The 24416-nt window shown below is 33.7% G+C and overlaps 1 protein-coding gene across 13 annotated transcripts in view; it reads right to left on the reverse strand.

Moving 5' to 3' along the window:
* Positions 1 to 4663: 4663 nt before the first annotated feature.
* Positions 4664 to 24416, reverse strand: part of LOC123563751 (protein pangolin, isoforms A/H/I/S-like) — a 97789-nt gene continuing 78036 nt past the window's right edge. For 4 of the 13 annotated variants that reach the window (XM_045356747.2, XM_045356743.2, XM_045356751.2 and 1 more), the window contains 4 exons: positions 23018 to 23192; positions 18737 to 18947; positions 15918 to 15996; positions 4664 to 13013 (listed from right to left, as the gene is read on the reverse strand). In XM_045356747.2, coding sequence (XP_045212682.2) covers positions 12326 to 13013; positions 15918 to 15996; positions 18737 to 18947; positions 23018 to 23192 — 1153 coding nt within the window. In that variant the 3' untranslated portion in view covers positions 4664 to 12325. Of the gene's footprint in view, positions 13014 to 15252; positions 15311 to 15917; positions 15997 to 18736; positions 18948 to 19532; positions 19708 to 21436; positions 21642 to 23017; positions 23193 to 24416 lie in introns of all 13 variants that reach the window. The other 9 variants (XM_045356755.2, XM_045356752.2, XM_045356754.2 and 6 more) reach the window with 9 other exon arrangements.

A 24416-nucleotide genomic window follows, 5' to 3' on the forward strand; every position in this document is an offset into this window, starting at 1 on the left:
GTTCTTAGAGAGGAATATCCATTATTGACTACATGTCTATTTGGGAAAAGCAGAATGAAATATTTAAACTGACAATTTCAAGAGTCAGACTTGAAACAAAAATGATACTGCAAAATTAAATATAAATTTTATGAAACAGCAGCCGTTTTGGGCACAGTGATAGCGTATTTCAAAGAAAGTCTGAAGTATAAATTTGTGATTTTTATTCATTTTCTGTGTCAATTAGACAAATTAAAGTTGTTAAGTAGCTATTTAAAATGTTTTATTGGTTTGTTGTTTCCAAGAAAATTCAAAATAAATTACACCTCTGCAGATTTCTGGATTCAATTTTTACTTGATTGTGCATTAAGGTACTGAAGACATAGGTATGTCTGCCTGTCAATAGTCATATTTTTGTCTTCAGGTTTGTCTGCCTGTCCATCGTAACATTTTTGTTTGGGAAACATGTAGGACATAACGGTGTGAATGCATGGGGCCATGTTTTATGACAAATCAAAATAATTTGAACAATCTTTGTAGAAGATCACAGAAGGAAAATTTGTGTGAGATTATTCAAAAGTCAGGCAAGCAGTTTCACACAAGATGTTTTTAGTTTCCACTATATCCAAGTAGGGAAAAGTGACTGCCCCTTCTGGCGGCGATGTTTTTAAAGAATCGGAATAATTTGAACATTCACACAAGGACCTTTTTGTGTACAATTATTTTAAAATCAGGCCAGTAGTTTCACAAGAAGATTTTTAAATTTCCACTTTTATACATATAGGGACAAGACAGTCTGAAAGACAGCTAAATTCCCCGCCACTGCTATGGATAGTGAAAGGGTAAACCTTTGACCTTTAGCTGTGACCTTGACCTTGAACTGACATGGCTGACTCATGAACTCTGCACAATGTCTTGATGAGGTGATCATTTGACCAAAGTTTCATGAAAATCCTTCAAGGGGTTTAGGAGATACAGAGCTCAAACCTTTGACCTTGAGTTGGCATGGCTGACTCATGAGTTCTTGATGAGGTGATCATCTGACCCAAGTTTGATGAAAATCCTTCAAGGGGTTTACAAGATACAGAGTGGACACAAAATGGAAGGCTCAAACCTTTGACACCAAGTTGTGACCTTGACCTTGAGCCAGCATGGCTGACTCATAAGTTCTGCACATCGTTTTGATGAGGTGATCATTTGACCCAAGTTTTATAAAATTCCTTAAAGGGGCTTAGGAGATACAGAGCGGACACAAAATGGAAGGCTAAAACCTTTGACCTTGAGTTGTGACCTTGACCTTGAACTGGCATGGCTGACTCATGGGTTCTGCACATTGTCTTGATGAGGTGATCATTTGACCCAAGTTTCATGATCATCCTTCAAGGGGTTTAGGAGATATAGAGCGGACACAAAATGGAAGGCTCAAACCTTTCACCCTAAATTGTGACCTTGACCTTGAGCTGGCGTGGCTGACTCATGGGTTCTGCACATCGTCTTGATCAGGTGATCATTTGACCCAAGTTTTATAAAATTCCTTCAAGGGATTTAGGAGATACAGAGCGGACACAAAATGGAAGGCTCAAACCTTTGACCTTGAGTTGTGACCTTGACCTTGAGCCGACAAGGCTGACTCATGGGTTCTGCACATCGTCTTGATGTGGTGATCATTTGACCCAAGTTTCATGAAAATCCTTCAAGGGGTTTAGGAGATATGGAGCGGACACGAAAGTATTACAGACAGACGGAAGGACGGACAGAGACCATTCCTATAACCCCCCACCATTCGTGGCGGGGGATTAAAAATTGACCACGTCCCCTGGCAGCTGTGTTATTTGATGGATCAGAATAATTTGAACAATGTTGGTAGAGGTTTACATAAGGACCATTCGTATGAAATTATTTCAAAATTAGACCAGCAGTAGATGTTGTTTGAAATTTTTTCTATTTTTTACTCTGGCAGTCAACAGAACTGTTCGAACAATTTTGGTGGAGAACACAGGACAAGTAAATCAAAATTCATTCAGTGGTTTTGGAGGAGATACTGTTTAAAGAAATTGTTGACCAAGGATGAACAGCCAGACATACAACCACAATAGCTTACCATGAGCACTTCATGACGCACATAGCGTGACCACAGTTACTGTAGCTCACTACAAGCACTTCGTACTCAGGTGAACTAACAAGAGGACCAAATGGTCCTAGGACACTCACCTGAAAACAGCTTGATAAATTTTTAATGAATATCCTGCTTAAAATGCGACCCCTCTTGCACAGGCAAGATTTTTCTTTTATTTGACTAGGTGACCTAGTTTCTGACCAAACATGACCCATATTTGAACTCCACCTAGCTTTCATCAAGACAAGCATTCTGATCAAATTTCATGAAGATCCACTGAAAAATGCAGCCCCTATTGCTTACACAAGGTTATTCTCTGATTTGATCAGGTGACCTAGTTTTTGATGCAACATGACCCATATTTGAATTTGACCTAAATTTCATCAAAGGAAACATTTTCATTAAAGTTCATGAACATTCTGTCTAAAATATAGCCCCTATTGAATTCCGATTTTACTGGGTGACCTAGTTCTTGACCCCAGATGACCCATATCTTAACACGGCCTAGATTACATCAAAACAAACATTCTGATCAAATTTCATGAAGATCCAGTGTAAAATGCAGTCCCTATTGCATACACAAGATTTTTCTTTGATTTGACCTAGCAACTTAGTTGACACCAGATTACTAATATTTGAATTTGACCTAGTTTTCATCCAGGTAATCATTCTGACCAAATTTGATACAGCCTCCGACGCATATGAAAGGTTTTTCTTTGATCTGACCTAGTGACCTAGTTTTTGACCCCAGATTACCCATATTCTAACTTTACCTAGATTTCATCAAGGCAACCATTCTGACTAAATCTTATGAATATCCAGTGTAAAATGCAGCCCTTATTGCATACACAAGGTTTTTCTTTGATTTGACCAGGTGACCTAGTGTTTGACCCCAGATGACCCATATTCGAACTTGACCTAGATTTCATCCAGAAAAATATTCTGATCAAATTTCATGAAGATCCAGTGTAAAATGCAGTCCCTATTGCATACACAAGATTTTTCTTTGATTTGACCTAGTGACCTAGTTTTTGAAAACAGATGACCCATTTTCGAACTTGGCCTAGATTTTATCAAGGGAATCATTCTGACCAAATTTCATGAAGATCAATTGAAAAATTCAGCTTCTATTGTATACACAAGCTAAAAGTTGACAGACAGTGAGATCACAATAACGTACCAAAGCATTGCTCAGGTGAGCTAAAAATTAAGACATGTAGATTCATGATTTTTGCCTGCCACACATCATGATGTCATACTGATAATTTTTGCCAAGTCTTACACATCAGACATGAATTTTGGATGAACAAATGAACGGATGGACTCTGCCATTAGTAGAGCATATTTTTCATTATGCATTTCCTATTAGAATGCATGAATTACATATGACCTCATAAGTACAAGGAATCAATGAGTTTTGACCAAAGAAATGTTCATGATTTAAAGTACATTCAATAGAATGGAATTAAACCAATTGTTGTGTAGTTTCATGCACGAGATACATTTCATGATTTGGATAGTAAATATTCAGATATTTTTGGGAATGGCGAGTTATACTGAATGTATCCCTCAATGTTTAAAACTAGCTGCAGACTATGAAGATGTTATGTAGAGTGCGATTTGACTAAATTTTCTTCTTTCACCAGGATTGGACTAAATTTTCTTCTTTCACCAGGATTGGACTAAATTTTCCTCTTTCACCAGGATTTGACTAAATTTTCTTCTTTCACCAGGATTGGACTAAATTTTCTTCTTTCACCAGGATTGGACTAAATTTTCTTCTTTCACCAGGATTTGACTAAATTTTCTTCTTTCACCAGGATTTGACTAAATTTTCTTCTTTCACCAGGATTGGACTAAATTTTCCTCTTTCACCAGGATTTGACTCAATTTTCTTCTTTCACCAGGATTTGACTAAATTTTCTTCTTTCACCAGGATTTGACAGCTTTATTAATTTTAACCTTTAGCATGCTAGGTAAATTGTCATCTGCTGGAAATGTCGTCTGCTAAAATTGTTAAGTTCATTCAATTTGCTCCAAAATTGGAAGAAATATTGTCAGAGTAGCAAACAGCTTGGAACCTGATCAGACGCCGATTAAATCGGCGTCTGATCTGGTTCCAAGCTGTTTGCAGAGGCTGTTAAATTCGCCTGCAGCAGGCTAAGGGTTAAGCCACCCAAAGAATGTTGGGCTTCTGACTTTGCTGATAGCAATAAAAGTAAAAGTAACCACACAGCTATTATTTCAAATTCAAACAGAATTTCATATCCAACAATGTGGAATGTATTTTAATAGTTTTAGATCTGGCAGCCAACAATGTTTTCTTGATGTCCTCCTTTCAATAGAACTTTTTGGTTTGGTTAAATGTCGCACCAACACAACTAACGTCATATGGTGACTTTCCAGCTTTGCTGGTAGAGAAAGAAGACCTCAGGTGCGCATTATTTTATCATGAGCGGGTAGCTGGGTAAAACCACCGACACACATATGATGCATGAATGACAGTAGATGGGTTTTCTGTTCAGGTGTTCTGCTGATGCTGTTTTTCAGGAAATAAAAATGAAACAGTTAAATCAATGTAAATTTATTATTGAAACAATTCATTAACATAAAAAATACACAGTCAAAATTTGTCAATGAGTAGAAAATGATAATATGAATGCCTGAAGCTTTCAAACTACACCGATGAACATGTATGCTTTAAACTGAAACAATGTCTATCAGACAATACAAGAAACTTCATACAAAGTTTCAAAACTCAAATAAGTAATAGTAACATTTCACATAAAAATTATGTATGAACCCTCTGAACATAAAATGGCACCAATTAAATGTCAAAAAAAATCTTTATTCTTCCTGGAAATAAAGGCTTAATTAATTTTTTAACAGAAATCATTAGGTTGTATATTATTTTCACAGGTCTACTTTGGAGCAGATGAGACACTGAATATATAAACACATAACCTGTAGGCCAGTGCACAAATATTAGCCTTACTTTTATATAGCATTGTACAAAAGCTATTGTGTGCATGAACTACTTTTCCTGAAGCAACCTTTAGAGCTATCACATGTGCATGCAAACATTTTTCAGGAAAAAATGTCATATTTCATGTTCTAACAAAAGTATCAAAAAAATCACATAGGCTACGTATCAATCTATATAAACTGACCACATATTCCATGTTGTGTTTTCAGTTTTTGTTTGCTTGAAATTAATATTATTAGTTTTATTACAAGACTTATTGTCATTTTTAGTGCCATTTTATCTGCAGCAGTTTATACATTTTATAAAACTTTACATAAAATGGTTTGTTCATTTGTAGACTTAATAAAAAATGAAATGTGGGGTAAAACTTTGAGAGTGAAATTAATTAGACCTCAACTATATAGCAGAAAGTGTAAAAAGTAACAAAATGTACACCCCAATAGTTTACACCACAATGTATACATAGTACAGAAACATGGCCGAGCCTCATTACAGAAATAATTGGCCAGCTATCACACCCAGACACAAGTTTTTTAAACTGTTACTGTTCTGAATTATGACGAGCATTTTTTTTTGTTTTCTAACAATATAAAATAGGAATAATCTTTAGATGGAATTCTCTTGTACCAGTAACCAGTCTATACTCTGATGAACAGACTGTCACCATTAAAAATTGTTCTGTTATTACCATGGAAAATTTGACAACTTAAATAACCTCATCTTCTGTAAAGTGTCCAATAAATTAATTTTTCTTTCAGGTTTGACCCAATTTGTAGAATTTTTTTTTATTGTCTAATCTTTGTTTTTATTTCTCTGGGCAGAAATTCGCTGGTTACACTGTCCATCCTCGGAAGTAGAAAGCTCTTAAATCATCTTTAGATTTCTTCACTTTATCTTTCAAACTTAAATACATCATTTACTGTTTAACAGTAGATTTAAAATGCAACTTTCATTTTAGAATTTCTGTATGTTGGCAGAGTAAAAAATTAAAATGTTGCAAATGAATACATATAGCATTAACAGTGTAAAAGGAATAAATGTACCAGATCTTATCTTGTGAAATTGGCAACAATAACTGGGCCTATCCGTGCATAAAAATTCACCTAAAAACTTGACAGAGAATAAGACGTAGTCAATCGAAAATTTTCTTAAAGTCTTTATGACATGAGCAACTAACTGGATTCTGCGTCTACTTAACAAAGTATGATAAATGTGCTTACCACACTGAAAAATATCATCAAGTTTATAAAATTCATAAATATATGTAAGCCGCTTGTGTCTTGGAAAATTAATATAAGTAAGAATTATGGGGACAGGAGATTAAGTGTCGGGGAGAGTGGGGGGGAGGGAGGGGGGGAGAACATACAGGGACCCAACATATTAACAAGCCTTAAATATACATGCATAATAATAGAAAAGCACTAAAACATCACAACCATTTAAATAAATAAACCCAGTAATTTAAAGAAAATAAGTTCACTGTGGGGAATCACATGATCAATACAATCTCTAAACCATAAATTTACTTTGGTACAGAGATTATTTTGATCATGTGATTTTCCGCAGTGAAGTCCATCACTGACAAATGTAGTACAGACTGTATAAATTAACTTCAACCTTTCTACAATTAACCAGTTCATAATCTTAATGTAAGAAATATTTTGATTTCATATACGGGATTCAATGCAGAAGAAATTGCTGCGCTTTCCTCTCTTAACAAATTATATAATCATCACAAAATAAAGTATATGATACAAATTTTGATTGGTTCATCCAATACATTTCAACAAAGCATGTTCAACATCCATTTCATTTACTAAACAGAATCCTAAAAACAGCTACATGTATTCACTACTTGATCCATCTTTACCACACCAAGGTATTTTTTTGAATTTCTGCTAAATTTTTCTACATCCAGATACAAATTCAACATCAATTGCACCCCCACCTATGGAGAAGGCCCAGGTTTCGATTCCTGGCTTCTCCCACTGCGGTGTGTCCTTGGGCAAGGCACTTTATCACTATTGCCTAAGCTGACCCAGCTGTAAATGTGTACCAGCATGCTGGGGTAAAGCTATAATTAGTTTTAACTGTTCTTAAAATAGCATCGTTCAAAAGCTCTACAGAGCTTATGTTAAATGTTTCACAAATAAAATATGTTTCCCAAATAAAATTTACCTTTACCAAAAAAAAAAAAAAAAAAAAAAAAAAAAAATAGAAATAATTTTTGGCAATATTTTCACATCTACCACCAATCGCGATATTTTGAAAATTATAGAAGTTCCTAATAGCACCCTCTGAACTGTTTACTACTGATGTATAATGATGATACAGTCTTACATCAAATGCTAAATCAAGGAATATTCTTGTTATGGAAAAGCTGGATCAAACAGAATGTCTGTAATGTGGCATAGATCTTTCTGACCTTGAAATGTCACACAACTTCATTTATGTAAACAAAGTAAGATGTACCCATTTTCAAGAAAAAAAAAGTTAAACATACAGAACAATTTAATAATGTCTCCATTAATACAAAACAGGTAAAAATTACACCCACTTGTATTTTACATAAGCAAAAACCTTCTTCTAAATTTTGTTTTTGTAAGGTAATAATGGTAATATATTCTAAATAAAATATAAACTGCCATTTTTTTTAAGAATAATTATTAACAGTCCGCTAGTTCCGACATCAGCTGTCTTTTCTTAAATCTCTTTAATTCCACTCTAATAATTTCTTGTGTATCAAAACCATCTGTTAATTCGATCGCTTTAAATCTTGCTTTTATTTCATTCTATTTAAAAATTATACCTTGAGAGAAACAGAAAATGCATTTTTGAAATACAAAATCCAAGAATATGTAACATTTAAAAAACTTACAATTCAAATTTTACTTAACCCACAATACATCAATTAAACACCAGTTAAACTTTTCACATTTACTAAAGATACATTTATGAAGAGATTTTATAAAAAGGGACATAACTCTAATTACTAATGTGGCAGGGGCAGGTAACTACATCTAACTACACTGGCAGTAGATATCTGACTAGAATTAGGACTTCTTCTAACTAGTATGAATGTTCTAAGAAAATTAATTGTAAATGAATTCCAAGAAAATTTCTATTCCTCCACTTTTTGTCGAATACTTCTACAAATACTCTTCAAATGCTTCTATAAAGCACATAAAAAGAATATTGTAAAAAGCAAGAAAATTATATAATATATACAAACAATTTAAAACATTAAAAGTAGTATTAAATCTTTCAATATTTCTGAGAACATTCAAACACAAATTCATCTGCTAAATTTGATAGCTACATCTACACATACTAGACCATATAACTGAAATTTTGAACAAAACACTTAAAAGTCATTTAGAGGTAGAATTCTTCTGAAGTACATATAAACATTGCATTTATATAACAAAACAGCTAGACACAGAGAGAGGGAGGGAGAGAAAGGAAATTACAAACACACAAGATCTAAACTTTGTAAATTTCATAACGTCTATTAGAAATAACATAAACAAAATTCACTTGTTCCTTTTCAGGTTATGCTGATGTCTGACATTATAAGACATTTGTGTATAATAACTGCACCCCCTCCCCACTTGATCTTCATGTATAATATTTGACCCCATTGACCTTTGTTTGAAATAACTGACCCCCTTGACCTTCATATATAACAACTGACACCCTTGACCTTCATGTATAATAATTGACCCCTTGAGCTTCATGTATAATAACTGACTACCTTGACCTTCATGTATAATAACTGACTACCTTGACCTTCATGTATAATAATAGAAACCTTGACCTTCACGTATAATAACTGGCTACCTTGACCTTCACGTATAAAAACTGACTACCTTGACCTTCACGTATAATAACTGACTACCTTGACCTTCACGTATAATAACTGACTACCTTGACCTTCACGTATAATAACTGACTACCTTGACCTTCATGTATAATAACTGACTACCTTGACCTTCATGTATAAAAACTGACTACCTTGACCTTCATGTATAATAATAGAAACCTTGACCTTCATGTACAATAACTGACTACCTTGACCTTCATGTACAATAACTGACTACCTTGACCTTCATGTATAAAAACTGACTACCTTGACCTTCATGTATAATAATAGAAACCTTGACCTTCATGTACAATAACTGACTACCTTGACCTTCATGTATAATAACCAAACCCCTAGTACTTCATGTTGAATTGGCTCCTTCAAAACTTTCTTAATAGTCCCAACGCTACTAAAAATTAAATCAAATTCCATAAAATTGTGCATGAAGGGACAAGATGACTTCCAAGAAGTTTGACGATTTTATATTTTTAAAATAACTTCTGAAATTGAAATGACCTTACTGTAAATATGCCTTCATGAAAGAAAATTGAAACTGTAAACAGTAGACATTTTTTTTACTTAAATACAGAAACAGTTGATACAGAAACAGCTGTATAAAAATCTGCAGGATACCAAGAAGGATCAAGTGAATTTTGTAAATTTGAAGTCTAACAAAAATTTGACTTGAAGTCAGGAAAATGGAATGAATAGACAGATTATCAGCTTGAAAATTATAGTTCATGAACTTACCCTCAAAATAAACAAGTTCATGAACAAGAGGTTTAGCAATTCATGATCTAGCCCTTTTTAAACATGCTCAAGATCAAGCCCTTCAAAGTAAATTAATTAATGAACAAGTTCTTCAAAGTAAATTAATTCATGAACAAGCACTTCAAAGTAAATTAATTCATGAACAAGTTCTTCAAAGTAAATTAATTCATGAACAAGCTCTTCAAAGTAAATTAATTCATGAACAAGTTCTTCAAAGTAAATTAATTCATGAACAAGACACTAAAAGCAAGTAAGTTCATGAAGCAGCACAGCCATGGACATGATGCTTTAAGTTCATGGGCAAGTCCCTCACAGCAACATAGTTCATGGACAAGCTAGTTCATAAACCAGCAACCTGAAAAAAAGTTTATCAGCAATCCCTCAAAGCAGGAAGGTCAGTCGTTCATGTACAAATATTCCCTCATATAGTTCATATTAATTAGAGGTATCAAAGTCAGAAGGTAGCAACTGCCTTCTTTATTTAAATACGTACTTTAAAACCACATTCTGGCTCTTAACGTCCCTATTTGATCTGCTGGGAAAATAGTTTAGCTGGTACTTCTTAGCTCAGAAACTTCCCATGTAAAAATGCAACCATCCTGAACAAGCAATTTAACCACAAGTTCATGAACTGAATTTGAACATAAATTCATGAACATTATAAGTTAGATATAAACAGTTCATTAACTTCAGTTTCAAACTTGTTTCAGATCATGCAGTCAGTAAACTTAACAACTGAATTAAACTTACAATAAACTGCCCCTAAATATATCTACACCAAATACAATTCATACTTAAAAAAATACGCACATGTAACTGTTTAGAACAAGTTCTTTTTAATTACCCATTTCAATCTGTTTTTCAATTATTTCAAATAAACATGAATATTTCTACTTTAGCTTCTGAAAATCATTTACCTCCAGCAGGAACGACATTGTGCAATTGTTACACTGACTCTAGAATCTGGCATGTATACAAGCTGATATTGTCATAGAATTTAAGGCTTTTCAAGTACAAAAATACAAGCTGATATACAAGTTAGGGCATGGTCGACGACTAAATGCCGCAGAAAATTACATGTACTATGAATCTTTATACAACATGATACATGAATGATTTAACAACAAATATCACTAGATTAACCACAGGCACTGGTTGAAAGAAAATGTTTGAAGTGATGTTGTTTAGTGTATCTCCAGCAAAATAACGATATGTACAATCTATAATTGTAGAAAACAACATAATTGAGCAGGATTTGTGCATTTTTAAATGCGTATATCCTACATGTGATTAAATTAATGGCACATAGATTACATCTTGTCATGACATTTCGCAAACCGTGGTCAATAAGTAAAGCTGACATTTGTAAAAGTAGTTTACCAGATAAATCTATTAGAGTGTAGCAACAGATGATGCCTAAGTTTTGGCATAGGAAAAAGTGCTGGCAAACAGTGAAACTTAACCAACAATATTCTCCTAATTCTTTAACAGTGGTTTGTGTCATTTTTTTCTAATTAACCAATTATCAAACTAAAAAACGTAAAATGATTAAATATTAATTTCTAGTTATACCTTACTTCATTAATTATAAAAAAGCAGTGATATCATATAGATCAGCAACAAGCATGATTAAGAAAATTGTGAGAGATGTATCTAGGACCTACGTAGCAAGTTAATACAAAAATTTTAAATATGCACCAATTAATAGCCCAAACATACATGAGCTTTGAAAATTAAGAATGTATGTCACATTTGTATTTAATACAAATGCTACAAACTTTTGCATTATGTCTATAAATTCAACATATTTTTCATTCGTACAGAAATCTGTTGCAAGACTAAAAGACGTGGGCTATAACAGTTATTGTAGCGCTAAACACCTGCCATTATATAATGATATAACTTGGGTGTAATTCTGCAGATAAACTTTGTAGAAATAATAGTCATACAAAAATTGTATGAATTACTCTGCGCAGACACTGAAAAGATGAGGGTTTGATTGTTTTGAACACAGTAGAGATTTGGCAGTTTGCCAACATGACAATTTTGAGATACGTGTACATTCTACGCCGTACCAGAGTCACTTTCTCTGTAACGCACTTTTATCAACTGAATTTAACCAACAGAAATGGCATATTAAGTCTTTCAGATTCTCCACATTGTAGAGTTCACTTGTCTACCATTTCTGTCGCTAAATTTTGGTAATGTAACATTATCTCCTCTTGAATTTTCTTTTAAAGAAAAATCGTAATATAGTTTAAATGTAGTGCTGTTGTTTTTTTTGACGCTGTTTCAGTCCTGTATCGCAAGATATTCCAAATAAATATCCTCAACTTATGAAGTTTTTGAGAACATTGGAGTGAAAAGTCTGAGATCCCTGTATTATGCCATGAGGAATGGAAACAACACATCAAGGTCTAGGAGGACTTTGAAGTAGACTGGTCTACAAATGATGTAAAAGAATACCCAGCCTGGTTCCAGTTCAAGCATTTTCCTGTCCAGACTGATTATACTAGTTGCACATTTTTTGTCGTCTGCTGACTACAGACTTAGGACACGCGTATCACATGATCAAGATGTCTGGCAGTTATAGTACCGATGAAATATTGTGTCAACTACAGTGTACTCCCGATGGTGTGACAGCCGATACAGACAATGTGGAAATACTAAAACTGTTGCTCAACCCACTTGGCTTCTTTTTTGGGCTCAAGTTTTTATTGATATCTTCTGCAAATGTAGAAATACTAAATTTTGGTGAATTCTGATGGCTGAAATCACCAGGACTTGATAATGGTGAAAGAGCGTAATCAAATGATCTGTTATGATCACCAGTCTCTCTACAATCAGAATTCACGGAAGATTTGGCAAGCGACTCAATGCTGTATGAGCGATTCAAACCTGACGATTTTGAAGATGCCGACACTGGTGATGATGCTGGTGGAAAATTGTAACGAGGCGATAAATATCTGTCTGCTCCCAGAAAATTATTGTCAGAAATTTTAAACATAGAGAAAGGCGACTTGTGAGCTGGTAAAATATCATCATGAGCTTTTATGGTTGTATCCATGTCAGACAGGTCACGACTTGAATCATGTACAAGAGGTGATTCAACATTTTGCAGCCGTGACTTGTGTGGGGTTGAGAACGGATCATCACTTGTTGAAGAGTGGGCGGGACTACCAAGCATAGAATCACTGTCATGGATACTGTCTCCGCCCACTTGACTGTCACTCATGTGTCCATCATCCTCGTCGGAACCTCCTCCTTCATCATAAATCCTAATGCATTTCTTCTTCCTCCTGAAATTGAAGAGTAAAAATTAGTAATTGCGTACTGATTTTCATCTATTTCATAGTCTCCAACAGCATATCTTAGTTAGAATGAACAAAATGCAGAACTTTTACAAGAATAATTTAAACAATATTGCATCTTGCAACACATAATTATAATAGTCATATTTCATTTCTATATTTTCCTAAACATAAATAGAATCTATTTGTACTCTCTTTATAATGTTAAACTGTAAGAAAAATACCTAAATAAATAAGAAATACTAAAAACACACGCCTGTATAAAGCAACAAAAATCTGAAGAAACTCTAGCTGGCATGCATGCAAATATTATAGAGAACTGCTTTTAATGTAACTGTACCCTAATCTGAGTAAATCTGTGATTACTCTTGTTTCTATAATTATGTATAGTAATATTTTTGCAATATTAATAAATTTTGTGAAGTCATCTATTCTATGGTAGGTTTTAAACTTTTTCAAAACCTTGGCATAAAAATTGAGCACTAACTAATTCATTTTTCATTTTGCTTCTTTTCAATATTAGCATGCATGCTTTAACAAGTACATCTATACTCTACAGGACTGTGTAATTAATATATTATAAGCACGTTACAAATTCTGTTTAATATACAATTATAGCAAATATATACATGAAGCAAAATTATACATGTGCCGGCAGATACGAGCATCTACTGTGCCTGAAATTGGATATATATGTCATAATTAGCTTCTAGCAGATACGTGCAGGCGTCCGTCTGTTAGTGTGCAACTGTTAATCCTACAGCAAAGGCATGACAATTGATGAAAGTACCTTCTAAACAGAACACTGTATCATAATAAAAACTGCACTTAATTCTTTGTTTCTAACGTCTGGCTGACAAATTTTTTTTTTAAATAACGCTATTCAATAGAAAACAAATAAGCCTCACATGGAAGACTAGGATGGTCTTACTAAGTTGCCTAGATAGTTGATATTATAAACAATTGCACCCTTTCTTTCTATTTTTGCTTCCTTAGAATAAAATAAAGAAAAAGAAATAATGTATAAATTTACGGTCCTAACAGTTACATCTAGACAGTAGTAATGTCTCTGTATTTCCGTCGTTATAAAAAAGGAAAGTAAAAATGGGAAATTACAATAATCTGGAAATGCTACTTTAGTTCTAATGACTATTAGTGTTACATAAAGCACAACTAGCACTAGTGCAAGCATTATATTGTAAAATCAAAGCATAAATAAATGGAAAAATATTACAATCAATGGGCTGCTACAGTTAAAATTTTTCACAATATGCATATTCAACCTCATTACAGTTGGACTTGTTCAGCTGATATATACTACACATAGGGTTAGACTGTGTGTGTGGGGGTGGGGCGGGGGAACTCTGGGACTGTCTGGTGAAGTGTACTCTATAGCTTTTGGGGAAACTCTGTGACAGTCTGGTGAGGTGTATGAAACAGTTCATGGGGAAACTTGGCGATAATCTGGTGGTATGTTCCATACAGCTATATCAGACAAGGACATACAAGATATGAAATCCCAAAATAAAACAACTATTTGTTGATGGATCATTATAGAAGATTTTGTGTGAAAGACAACACAAAAACTGGAACTTATTTTATGAGAAAAAAAAAAAAAAATAATCTAACCACCTTCAATAATATATAATAGTTATCTTGTACATAACAGGTGGGAGGAATAACAACGGCTATAACAAATCAGGTCTTCAAAAACCACACTCCTAAAAAGCCGGAAAAAAATAAGCTTTAAAACTTCACTGGTTATTATTTGAAATAAATATATATAAAGCTCATATATAAAAATACTAAAGCAAAATGTATAAAGTACAATTAATACATGCTACATTACATATACAAAAAGCCAAGCATTACATAAGCAACCATTTTCAGGGCTGGGTTTTCTAAGATGTTGTAAATTTTTCTATTAAGATATATGAAGTATCATTTTTTTTGATATGCAACACAAAATTACAGCTGATGCCAGGACACCATGCATCAAACTGCTCATTTTTCCAGAGACGAAAAGTGCTTACAAAACACTATCCTTACGCAACAAAACAAAAACATCAAGGACAATTCTCAACCCTTACGAAACAAAAACATTTCTCTGTTTACTGTCCTAAAAGTAGGCCATGCATGTTACTATTCTCAGCCAATGAAAATGCACAAAGCAGCAGACATAAGCATTACTAATATTAGCCACCAATCATCATGCGGCATTGCGTACCTCAGTTTCTGATTTAGCTATTTTTATATCTACAATTTGATCACTAGTTTGTTCACTCCTGAAAATCAACAAATATAATTAAGAGATTTTAACATTCCTACATTCCACCGTTTGCACGATTCTTAAAAGGACAATGTCTTTACGTCCAAACCAGCAAAAACTGATCTGTATTGTCTAGCCATGTCTTATTATAGCACTGTCTATCATTTTGAATTCTAAGTTTACATAACAAACGCTACTGACTTTTTTTTTTACTTTTGAATATTTACAGACAGAACAATCTTCAAGTTTCTAAGGAAACAAACCGGCTGCAGAAACCAGATCAGACAGAGACGCTAATTATTCTTGGTTTGAAATAGAAAAATGGTTTAAAATAGAAAAATAATTTTAGTCTTAAAATTAAGATGTCATGTTAAAATACAGCTTCTTGTTAATGTTGATAAGAAAGCATTTAGATTATTTTACAATTTTGTTCGTAAAAATTAAAGGTGAATTCATTGTCTTGACTTAATCTTGAATAATTTGATCAACGATTAAATTCAAAATCAACACACCCTCAATTTTGCGAAAATATTTTACACTAAACAAGTTTTTTGGTGTGTGTTTTATCTACGTTTTAAGGTGAAAAACTAAAAACAAGTGACAACATTGCAATAATTACATACCGACAAGGTTTGCACCAATTTTTCTGTTGTTCCATGCCATACCGCGCTCGACACTTCTTTGCATTATTTGTACATTCACCTAAAACACAAGTACAAAAAGCACACATTACAAAACTGTAAAACTCAAAATGCAAAAAAAGACAACAAAAATATTTAAACATTTTACAAGAGGTGAGATAGAAGAACATGAATTTAAACTGCAACTTGTCAAAATTTAGGAAAAAAAGAAAACATCTTGGGTTGTAAGGGCAATACCAAAGAGGACAGGAAAGAGTGTTATTTCATACTGATGCCGACAAGAGATCTCTGCATCATGCCCAGGTTATAACCTCTCCGAGGTGGATCTCGGCATGTTAATACATAATACCTAAAGTACATATGGTCAACAACATTATACAATAACCTTGCCTTAAAATAAATTTTAATGCTATTATAAACAATTTTGAACAAATTAAAAACCAATTAATTTCATCATTTTCTTAAAAGCATGTCTAGGAAGGTCACAAGGGGCATATAAATGTAAGTAGCGATTACAAAACAATCAAATTGCCCATTTTTCTGCTTTGATCAAGCCATTATTGAAACACGCATATTGCTGGTTAATCAGTGAATATCATCGGAACAATCATTTACATTTCCCGCGAGAACACATTGCGTTTTTGATGGGCACAATTTCAATCATGGTTTTTCGTGTCATAGGTGCATCATGAGAATAGCACCAATTGAGATAAGACTTTCAAAGGAAACACAAATGACTTGTGTAAAGGTGTTCACGCAATAATCAAAGGCTAGCAAAAAATCTGTTCACAGAATTTCAAAACTATCAGCTCCTCTGCTGTACAAGACTGGGAGTAAACAGTTTATAATTTCAGTCAATTCTGCCGATTTTACTCCCGAATAAATTAAAGAGAATTCCTTTTCTTTTAGATAAACACAACACACAAAGCAGGAAAAATATAATACATCATTAAACAAAATATAATCAACATATGAGCCATGCCATGAGAAAACCAACATAGTGGGTTTGCGACCAGCATGGATCCAGACCAGCCTGCGCATCCGCGCAGTCTGGTCAGGATCCATGCTGTTCGCTTTTAAAGCCTACTGCAATTAGAACAAGGGTGCAGAATGTCACAATATACGCCCGTCACAGCAAATTTGTTTACACTAGCACCTGTATTTGCAAATGGAATTTTAATTTTCTAGTTGTTTACAATGTTGTTTTTTTTAGAAATTATTGTAATTCTTTTATTTTTCTAAGTCCACAAAAAAAATCCTTACCAGGTAGAGATACCTTAAAATACACCCAAAATTTGAAAGTAATATCAATGTTGTACCACAGAAAAGTGGTCTTGGTTTTTCCCTACGGTCAATTATAAAAAAGTTACAACGTAAGTTATTTATAGTAACAACTAAGGGAAGTTAATCTTTAAAGAGAAAAAAAAAAAAAAAAAAAAAAATCGAAAAAAAAAAATTACAAGTCCACACAAAAATCCTTACCAGGTAGAGATAGCTCAAAATACACCTCAGAATTGGATGTAACATGCATGTTGTACTACAGAAAAGTGGTCTCGATTTTTCCCTACGACTTGTAATGAAAAAGTTACAATATAAGCTATTTATAGTAACAGCAAAGGGAAGTAATTTTAAAGAAGGGACCAGTGCATGACACTCCGTCTCATGATGGGTGTACAATTGTGCCAAGTTGCATCAAAATCCCTACATGCATGAAGAAGAAATGCTCCAGACAAAGTCATTCTTGTATCTGACCTTTGACCTTTAAGTGTGACCTTGACCTTAGACGAGGGACCTGGTTCTTGCGCATGACACTCCGTCTCATGCTGTGAACATTTGTGCCAAGTTGTATCAAAATCCCTCAATGCATGAAGAAGAAATGCTCCGGACAAAGTTTTCATTCTTGTATCCTTTGACCTCTAAGTGTGACCTTGACCTTACCCCTAGGGACCTGGTTCTTGCGCATGACACTCCGTCTCATGATGGTGAACAATTTTGCCAAGCTACATCAAAGTCCTTTCATGCATGAAGAAGATATGCTCCGGACAAAGTTTTCATTCTTGTATCCTTTGACCTCTAAGTGTGACCTTGACCTTAGACCTAGGAACCTGGTTCTTGCGCACGACACTCCCTCTCATTATGGTGAACAACTGTGCCAAGCTACATCAAAATCATTCCATGCATGAAGAAGATATGCTCCGGACAAAGTCATTCTTGAATTTTTCATTCTTGTATCCTTTGACCTCTAAGTGTGACCTTGACCTTAGACCTAGGGACCTGGTTTTTGCGCATGACACTCCGTCTCATGATGATGAACAATTGTGCCAACTTTCATCAAAATCCCTCCATACATGAAGAAGATATGCTCCGGACAAAGTCATTCTTGAATTTGACCTTTGACCTCTAAGTGTGACCTTGACCTTAGACCTAGGGACCTGGTTCTTGCGCATGACACTCCGTCTCATGATGGTGAACAACTGTGCCAAGTTTCATCAAAATCCCTCCATGCATGTAGAAGATATGCTCCGGACAAGGTCTGTGGACGCCGCCCGCCCGCCCACCCGCCCGCCCAACCGCCCATCCGCCCGCCAGGGGCGTTCCCATAATACGTCCCGTTTTTCAAACGGGCGTATAAAAACTGTTGGCGAACAGCATGGATCCTGACCAGACTGCGCGGATGCGCAGGCTGGTCTGGATCCATGCTGGTCGCAAAGCCATTATGTTGGTTTTCCCACGACGCGGCTCATATTACCACACGGAAAGCGGAGTACATGCATGCATGCCAAGATAAATAGAATATTTACCAAAAGCTAGATTCTCCATAAACCTTTCATCAAGGTCATTACCTTTATGACCACCTATAGATGAAGTCTCCTTTTTTCGTTTCTTTTTCTTTGTATGTGTAGCGTAATTGTCTCGTGCACTCCAACCAGGGTATAATTGTAAATGTAATTCTTTCTCTTTTTTTGCCATTTCATAATATTTAGCTTGATCAGCTCTATCTAATGAATGCCACTGAAAAAGTTTAAATTACCAGAAACTGAAGACAATTTCATTTAACCTCAAATGCCGCCCAATTTGTGGTTATAGAGCTTTAAAAAAAAAAATCCTGTTATTACTCTCAATTTAAAGTATAATCAGCACAGATCATAAAATTACTATCATACACTTGTAATCCCAGCAATTCAATTATAATTTACTTTAAGTTGGTGTCAATGAAATAAATTTTCTGTGGCATTCTGATCATGTTTCAGTTTTATTCTAATTTTTTTTTGGCAATTTTCGGTTGTGTTATAATCATCCTGGTTGGAGTGCCTTTGTTGTGTACTGGTAATTAATTTTCTTACCATTTCTTTGTGAACTTCACTTGATGACTTTCCATTCAAGCAGATGCAACAATTAGTATCTTTATTTCCATGGCAATATTTTGTTTTAATTTTTCTTTTTTCAGCCAAAGTGTAAAAAAATTCTTTTTATTTTTCAATTTATCTGTATTTAAATAATAATTCAAATACTCAAAACTGTAATAGTTGCATCTTGAGTTAATATATATACAACTACAACCAAAGTTAGTACACTAATATTTACATATCTGGTTACCTGTATCCCCTAAACCATGTGTTCTCATATTTTCCACTTTTCGTTTTTTCTTTTTCACATGAGAGCCGTAATTGTCTCGTGCACTCCAACCAGGAAATAATTGTAAATGTAATTCTTTCTCTTTTCTTGCCAACTCATAATATTTAGCTTGTTCCTCTTTATCTAAGGAATGCCACTGAAAATTTCAGCAAATTTTCATTTTATTTATTTTTAACTTCCTTTTCTCCTTCCATAAAAATATCTTTCCACCAATGGGAATGGCACTGAGGTCATAAAAACATTTCTATTAATTACTTTTTAATCATTTTATTTTTCACTTATTTTATTTTTCTATCAATTTTTGATTTTTTTCCTTCTTTTTCATCAACTCTTAATTTTTCTGCAAAAATACTTGAATGCCTCAGATTTTTTTACAGAAGTTACGAAAAAAAAAAAAAATATGGAATTTTGTTTTCTTATTCTAAAATGACTTTTTACTCAAGGGGAGTACTAATTAAAAATTTTATATTAATTTACTTCAAAAATAAATCTGAATGTGAACATCACGTATAGCTGAGAATAACCCTGAAAAATTTCGAAATAAAAAATTCATTTTGCCAGTTTACTTACTTATATACTTTACTTACAATATTTAGTGATACATATTTAGACAATTTTGTGTCTGGTGGAAATTTCTATAAGCAAAAAGCACACTACGACTCGTTGAAAAACATTTATATAAACTTTAAAACCTGGACATTTCATATTATAACATTTGATTTGCGAGTTTCGTTTCAAATCTACCACCTGCTATAACAACATGAAATAACGCTTATTCATAGACAAATATTAGCAAGCTTCTACATGAAATTCTTCATTTTTTGTTGTTTATCGTTTCTGATCTTAATTAAGTTATCACTGAATTCTCTATGGTTATATATAAATTGTATCGCATTAAAAATCAGTTGTAATATAAATTATATCAGTATAATTATCTAAGTGATTATTAGATTTTTTTTTTGTATAAATCTAAGAATCTATGGCCGTATATTTATATCCCCTGAATCACTCTCCATTTCAATTTTTTTTTTTCAATTATTTTTTCTAATTTGATCAAGTTATAGTCTGATAATGAATTCATATTGTACATTACAACGACAAATTTGCTACTTCGTAAACGGCAACCCCTGGGATTTTTTTGCGGAAGACTTATCACATTTTTTCCCCCAACTTTTATTCTATCAGACTGATATATTAATTTGATTTTTGCGATGATAATAGAACTCAGAACTTCTGATTAAATTCTGGCAAAATGAAATTAGCAAATAAATCACATTAAATAAACAAATTGAAACTTCTTGCTTATAGACGAAAATTATTTTGATATTAAAATGATTTTATATTAAACAGGTTTTGTTTATGTCTCATAAAAGATTCAGGTAGCAGTCTCGCAACACCTTTCTCTTCACATTATTCTTGGCTGCCTTTTGATTTCAGTTTTTTTCACGTATTATTCAAATATCTTGAAATATCACTGCTCCATCTAATGAAATTAATTTTCTTTTGTTAGCTCTCAAAATAAGATCTTGTAAACTTATATTAAAATTTCATTACCCTTATGTTTATAATAGTTATTAAACTTTTCATTTTTCCGTCTTCAATTGAAGTATTCTGGTTATATGGAGTGCAGGAGACATTTCACGTTTAGTGCTTTCAGTTGCACGCTACACGCTCTTTCTGATCCATTTCCAAAAACGAAAGCTCAACAGTGAAAGTAACATTTTTTTACAGTTTTAGTACAAAACAAGACAACAATGTGCAAAACTGGGCAACATTGGAGCCAGAAAATGGAGAATGATCCATTTCTAACTCCAATATCTTTGTAATGTGCCTCGGCATGCATGGTCCGCGACCCTGATATTTACCAAATGCTGGATTGTCCAAAAATCGATCATCAGGGCGCGTACCTTTCTCTCCGGGCATCGGGTCCTTCTTTCGTTTTTTCTTTTTAGCATGTACAGCATAATTATCTCTTGCACTCCAACCAGGATAAAGCTGGAGATGTAATTCTTTTTCTTTGCGAGCCATTTCATAATACTTAGCCTGTTCTGAACGATCTAAGGCATGCCACTGAAATGTATCAAGGTTGCACGTGATTCTACAAATTTTTCAGCCAAATTACAAACTATTATTCAAATTTTCTGCGGTGCTTTCTACTATTATTATTACCTTTATGAAAGAAAAGTAGCAAAAACCGAAATATCTTTTTTGTGTATTTCACAGCAGAAGTTTTGTTTGATCGGCAATTATTTAATGCATTTATTTAAACCTTTTAATACTGACTAAAGGATATTTTTGTTTCACAGAATCAATACATCAAAGACAATAAAAGGGCAATATTATGCAATATAGATTCATAGACTTTCTTGAAAATAAATACATATTCAAAGGAAAGCTTCAAAGTCAAAGTATGTTCAAAGGGCGAATAGAAGGAAATCAAACTGTGGGGGGAGTAGCCACAATTCATTACACAAAATATTTAAGTACTCAATCAAAAGAGGAACAATTCTTTTATCTTCAAATATAATGTGGCGCTAATTGTTACTGTGAAGTTCTGACAGTCTGGAATAAAGGTCTGCCACAGTCATTAAGATAATTACTGCTTTGTGCCGGGTACCAACACACATTTTTGTGCCGGGTACCAACGCAAGTCTTTGAACTGGTAACTCACTCAATGTTTGATGATGCAATTCTAGCTTTATTAATCACATGTATGTAATTGTCTTCACAGATTAAAGTCTGTGACGTGACCGGTATTAACTAAATATTTTCAGAATGAACACTTGCGTATTTTACAGTACCATGTAGATATATCTGAATGTTACACATTACATCTTTTGACCTAACAAGATTTTCACAATCAATGTTTTTCAACTACAACATTTTACTCGAGCATTTCATTTACATGTATATGTTACACACATTTGTTCAGTTTGTCTGAATATATGTTATTGTTAAAGGTCCATTACTAAGGGAAAGTGAGTTGGCAATTTTTTTCATAGCCAGTGCATAGACTTCTGCAAGACACTAAATAATGAAGATTGGCAGGTCAAAATTTACAGAAGGTCTTTGGAACTCAAAGAAATGTATGTGTATTATGTTGAAATTCCAATGAATCGACAGAATGACCCCCAGGTCTTTTTAACTTTCTTCATACTTCATAGAAAAATAATTGTACATATACTGTGATTTATTTCGAATTTCTACATACCAACTCTCATTTTCCAATAAAATGCAATAGTTTCTGTGCTTTTTAAAAGAAATTAAAATGTTCACTTTCCTTAGTAATGGACCTTTAACCAATCTGTTCATTTATAAAGATAAAGGAAAATCTATTGTAAGTATTTGTGCATTTCATCAAATAGAGTTCGAATCTTTGACACCTTTATCCTTTCAAAGCCAAAATCATTTGAAGCGTTATATCGAGATCAAGGGAAACAACTTACCCGTCGACCTAGTATTTGATTTATTGCTGCAGATTCTTTTAACGTACATTCTGCTACAACTTTTGCTCTTTGTTCTTTCATAAATAACATAAATGCATTTAGAGGTTTCTTTATATGAGGTTTCTTCTTTTCTGGTACTGGACTTTGATTCCCACTCCCTTCATTAAAACCATGTCTGAAACACATAATCATACACTGATTTATGTCTGAAACACATACATTGATTTATGTCTGAAACACATACATTGATCTATGTCTGAAGCACAATCATGACAATACACTGGTTTATGTCTGAGACATGATCATACATGGATTTATGTCTAAAACATATAAGCATGCAATGATTTATGTCTAAAAACATATATAATCATGCAATGATTTATGTCTAAACACATTTATGTCTGAAACATATAACATACATTGTTTTATGTATGAAACATATAAATGTACATTGATTTATATCTGAAACACATCAGAAGACAGTTGAAATGTGTAAAAAAAAAACACTAAAACTTAGTTCTATGTCTGAAACACTGGGATGCTATGTCTAAATTAGGCAACACTTAATGTCATAACATGTGAAAAATCAGTACAATCTACCAAATATACAAGTTGTACTTTGGAACTGGAACAGGACACAGATACTGGTCCACGATGCAACCCAATGACATGTGTTATATAAACAATGTAAATGATCACTTTCCCACTGTAATTTTTTTTGTTTTTGTTTTGGGTTTAACGCCGTTTTTCAACAGTATTTCAGTCATGTTACGGCGGGCAGTTAACCTAACCAGTGTTCCTGGATTCTGTACCAGTACAAACCTGTTCTCCGCAAGTAACTGCCAACCTTCCCACATGAATCAGAGGTGGAGGACTAATGATTTCAGACACAATGTTGTTTATCAAATAGTCACGGAGAACATACGCCCCGCCCGAGGATCGAACTCGCGACCCCGCGATCCGTAGACCAACGCTCTACCTACTGAGCCCCACTGTAAATGAAAGTTTATGTATCAAAAGATGAATAGTGTCGTAGCAGTCTGTGAATTTAGGATTTGAAACTAATTGTCCGAATCAGCAAAAGTGAATAGCTTTCCTTTATACTCTATTCATAATTCCTGCAGAAGTTACTTGTCCAAACAATAATTACTTGTCCTGGACTTCCGGACAAGTGCTAATTTCACAGACAGTCACAGGGAACAATGTCTTTTACAGGCTCTTTCAACTACTTAATATTGTGATGTATTGGTAATTTTATTCCATGAAAATGATTCTTTCCCAAATGTAACTGCATGTTAGAAAAAATGACTAGAGATACAGAATATACCTATTTTATTATGAAACATCATGCCAGTCTTTTAATGCTAGATGTGTTGATTGTTGAGGAATAAATCGACCA

Source organism: Mercenaria mercenaria, chromosome 2 (genome assembly GCF_021730395.1).
Source record: "Mercenaria mercenaria strain notata chromosome 2, MADL_Memer_1, whole genome shotgun sequence".
Classification (NCBI taxonomy): Eukaryota; Metazoa; Mollusca; class Bivalvia; order Venerida; family Veneridae; genus Mercenaria; species Mercenaria mercenaria.